Raw genomic sequence first — 4,213 nt, forward strand, 5'->3', positions numbered from 1 at the left:
AAATATTGGGCACGAGACAGACTAGCAATATGGTATTTTCCCCAAATATCAACGTGAATCAAACCAAATAGAACATCACTACGTTTATTATTAAGATGAAAAGAGTTCCTTGTTTGTTTGGCTCGACAACAAGGGTCACACACAGTGCTAGAGTTCTAATTCAAATTGCAACCAATTATCTTAGAAAAAGAAAACGATTTACTATTCGACGGGTGCCCAAGTCTCTTGTGCCATAGCTCATCAGTCTTGCTCATCGACACCTTTTCCACGGACTCATTCTTGCTTGACCCGAAATAGTAAACCTCATCTCGGTGCTCACCCCGTCCAATCTCCGTCTTCGAAACCTGATCCCGCATAATACAAAAGTCGGGAAAAAATGTCACTACACAATTGCTTTCATTAATTAATTGTTGAATCGAGATTAAATCACATGTTAAAGTAGGCACATATATCACGTCTTTTAAAATATAAATTTGTCGTTTAAAACGACTTCACCATGCTCATTTGCTCTAATTTTACGTCCATTAGGCAACCCAATAAGGGATGATTCCTCGGTCCAAATATTCGTGAGATAATCCCGTCTTCCTGTCATGTGGTGCGATGCACCACTATCAATTAACCATTCTCCATAGGGATGTCAGCGGGGCGGGTACAAGTGGGTACCGCCCCGCACCCGCCCCAATTGAGTCGGGGATGGGTAGAGCTTTGGCAGGTGGTGGGGCGGGTACGGGTATGAAAATTGTACCCGCCATGGGTAATGGGGCGGGGATGAATTTTGCATCCTACCCGCCTCAAACCCGCCTACCCGCCAATTGCTAAAAAAAACTAGTGCGATTATGACAATTTTTTAAATCTTATTTAGTTATAATTAAGATATAATGTAAATAATAGTTATTTTATTAAGTTTTTTACTAACTTCTTTGGTGAAAAAACTAAACATATATAAAGATAAATTAAAAAAAATGGAAATTAATAATGCTTAAATCAACATTTGCGAAAAAATTTATCGAATAAAATTATGGTGTAGCGGGTTAATGGATAAGCGGGGCGGGTACGGTTTTATATTTCCACCCGTTGGGGCGGGGATGGTTTTGGAAACTTGTACCTGCCATGGGTAGTGGGGCGGGGACGGATACGAGTTTTTCTTGGTGGGTACGGGTACGGGAGAGCCTATATCCACCACCGCCCCGCCCAAATGACATCCCTAATTCTCCATTAATTTTAGTATGCATACCTGATAATTTGTCACTACCTTCAGGACTAGAATTCAAGAGAATACGAAGTTTCTCAATTTCGTCATTCGTGAAGGGTAATTTCACAGCTTCTCCCTCCTTATTTCCTGGCGACGAACTCCCTATTGCATTTGCTTGATGTTCACGCCCCTATGACATCCCACGTCCTCGTCCAAGGCCATAGCTACCACGACCACGTCCTCAGCCCCTTGCTCTTTCTCTGGCTTTCACGGTTTCATACCCGTGTTTGCCATAACAATTCTTTTCCGTGTGGTAATATTTTCCACAGCGGCCACATGGAACCGGTTCTGTTTCCTCTTCTCCAACTTGCTTTGAATATTGTCTCTTTCCTCTTCATGTGTTGTAGGACCTCGCGGCCATGGCTGCCTCATTGTTCTCCTCCTTAATCTTTTCCATTTTCGAATGTCTTTCCTCGCGCAAGATCACAGCATATGCACGAGGTAAAGTAGTGATGGGGTACTCCATCAATAAATTTGTACGAACCTGTCCATACACAGTTCTGTCGAGACCCATCAAAAATTGATGGAGCTTTTCTTTTTCCCTTTCTTTTGCTATCACCGCGGCCGCCCCACAAGTACAAGACGGGACCTTGCTATAATTTGCAAGTTCATCCCAAATTGTCTTGAGTTTTGTGTAGTATTCGACCACTGATAAGCGCCCTTGCTTACATTCCGCCAAATCTTCCTTCAATTGATGCACTCTTGGTGCGTTTCCGACAGAATATTGATCTTTCAGTTCTTCCCATATTTCTGAAACGGTCGATGATTCAAACGCAATGCTAAGGTGTAATTTTGGGTTGATTACATTCCGCAACCATGCCTTCACCATCGCATTGCACTGCTTCCATGCTGCTCCCTCAACGCTCTCTTCTCCTCCGGCATCAGACGGTCTTTTGATTTTTGCTTCGACGAAAGTTAATTTGTTCTTTGCTTTTAAACTGTTTCTGACCGCCGCATCCCACAAATCATAATTATCGCCATCGAAGATGATTTGTGTGAGAGATCAATTAGGTTTATCAGATGGATGAATGCAGAGTGGGTGATTTGATGGTATGTTTTTGATTTTCTTGTCTTCATCTCCTTTCGTCATTATGTCTTTGTTTGTTTGTTTGTTTGTTTTTTTTTTTTTTTTTTGTGAAACCTAGCTCAAGATACCATAAAGAAATTGAGAAGCAAGATGGTGAAGAGGAATTCTTATTCAATGAATAACTCAAACTATTACAATACGATATATATACATCTCAACATATCTTAACAAGACGGAAAGAAATAATTACGAGATCAAAACATATTCACAAGATATACGATTATGATATGGTGGAATATCTCGAGATAATTTCCATATACTTTCACAAGCTTTGTGTTTGTGAAAATGATTGTTTGTTCAAAGTTCAAACTCGATACAGTACTACCGCTTGATTCATGCTTTGTTTGTTTGTCACTTAGTTACTCTCTGAAGCCGAATACTTTGTTTTGCCGAATTTTGAGTGTGGTTTAAGCTTTGCATTATCTAACTTTGCTATCTGCTCTATATTTGATTTTTGTAATAGAAAGGAATGATCAAATCAAAATGTTAAAATCTGGATATGGAAACTGTGTCTTGATTTTCTTAGAATGACATACAACTAATTAACTAAAGGAGTTGACGTTTTACACACACGATTGACGGTATTGATAGCTAAATCCTGTGAATTAAATGAACTTAATAGCGAAATTTAGAGAATGTTGTTCGACCAAGTGCAGCGATTGGACTGTGTGTTAATTTTGGACTGTGTGCTAATTTCTCATCATGTCATAAAGCTTGCTTGTTTGTGTTTCAGCACTTTTAAAATGGCTATGTCGCTTAATGTGAGAATTTCAAAGAATTTGTACCTGTGAATTCCTGTATATAAATTATGTTAAAGGATCTCTAGTTTGTATAATACTTGAACTTAAGTGTTTTGGCATTGTGGTATTTAGTTTAGGTCGAATTTTGCAGAAGTTGTTCGGTTTTGAATTTTGATATAAAGTTTGATTAGGAAAGATTTTTGTATTGTTTTGCTGCACTGTTATAAGACATGTTTTGGAGTCATATGTTGGTATCTAGAGGATCAACATTTCATGCATAATAGAGAGTTTAATAGTTGGACAAGTTGCTCTAGTTGTTTCCTTATATTTTGCTAATGTCTCGTACTGCTACTGAATACTGCAAACATGATATTCACTTTTGTGATAATTGTCTCCAATTAAGAATGCGTGTATATGTATGATTTTGAAGCAGTACCCTTTGTGAGTTCTATTATGACTGACAACCCCTATGAGCTTCCACATTGTTGCAATTTCCACGATGTCAATTGTTAATATTTGCCTTCACTTTCCATAACAATTTTTTTTGGTTGCAGAGAAAGAAAAAAAAAGAGAAGATGTTGGGATGGCTCATGTTTGGCATGATTTTTCTTCTATCGGTTGCGGGAGATGCAACAACTAAGATATCATCAAACGGTCATTTCTTTATCACACTAATGGTGATGATTGTTGCTGCTGTACTAATTGTAAGTGGTATTGGTATGTATAAACGGAGGAGGGATGATCAGGGAGAAGGTAGCAGCAGAAAGTTAAGAAGAAAAAGGCAATTGACTACACAGGTCGCCAAGTTCCATTGAATGAAGTGTCACTAACCCGTAAAGGCCGGGAGGGGCTGGATATGATAACCCAGATTGATGTGCAAAAAGGCAAAGGATGGGGTTGGCTCGCTAATGAAATTGCAAGGACCTACATCGAGACTACTGGCAGCGCTCCACAAACAACAGATGATGGACATTCCTCTTCCACTTACTGCACCCAATCCCTCCACTTGTTGGCTTCGAAGACAAGTGGTTTATCTGACCGAACAAGGCAACAAGCTTGATTGGTCCAACGACCCGTGAATGACTGCAAAGCTCCTATTGAATGGGTACAACTAAGGCAATTAAGCTATGCTTG

At 39.4% G+C, this 4,213-nt stretch overlaps 1 protein-coding gene across 1 annotated transcript; it reads right to left on the minus strand.

Moving 5' to 3' along the window:
• Positions 1-1,586: 1,586 nt before the first annotated feature.
• LOC141655730 (uncharacterized) lies at positions 1,587-2,081 on the minus strand. Its single transcript, XM_074462794.1, has one exon. It carries the CDS (start codon positions 2,079-2,081, stop codon positions 1,587-1,589), a length of 495 nt encoding a protein of 164 aa, XP_074318895.1.
• Between the last annotated feature and the right edge of the window lie 2,132 nt (positions 2,082-4,213).

This window comes from Silene latifolia, chromosome 5 (assembly GCF_048544455.1).
Source record: "Silene latifolia isolate original U9 population chromosome 5, ASM4854445v1, whole genome shotgun sequence".
Taxonomy (NCBI): domain Eukaryota; kingdom Viridiplantae; phylum Streptophyta; class Magnoliopsida; order Caryophyllales; family Caryophyllaceae; genus Silene; species Silene latifolia.

What these genes read in the sequence shown, in the direction of transcription:
- LOC141655730 (XM_074462794.1), bottom strand. Translation starts at nt 2,081, where the DNA reads ATGGTGAAGGCATGGTTGCGGAATGTAATCAACCCAAAATTACACCTT.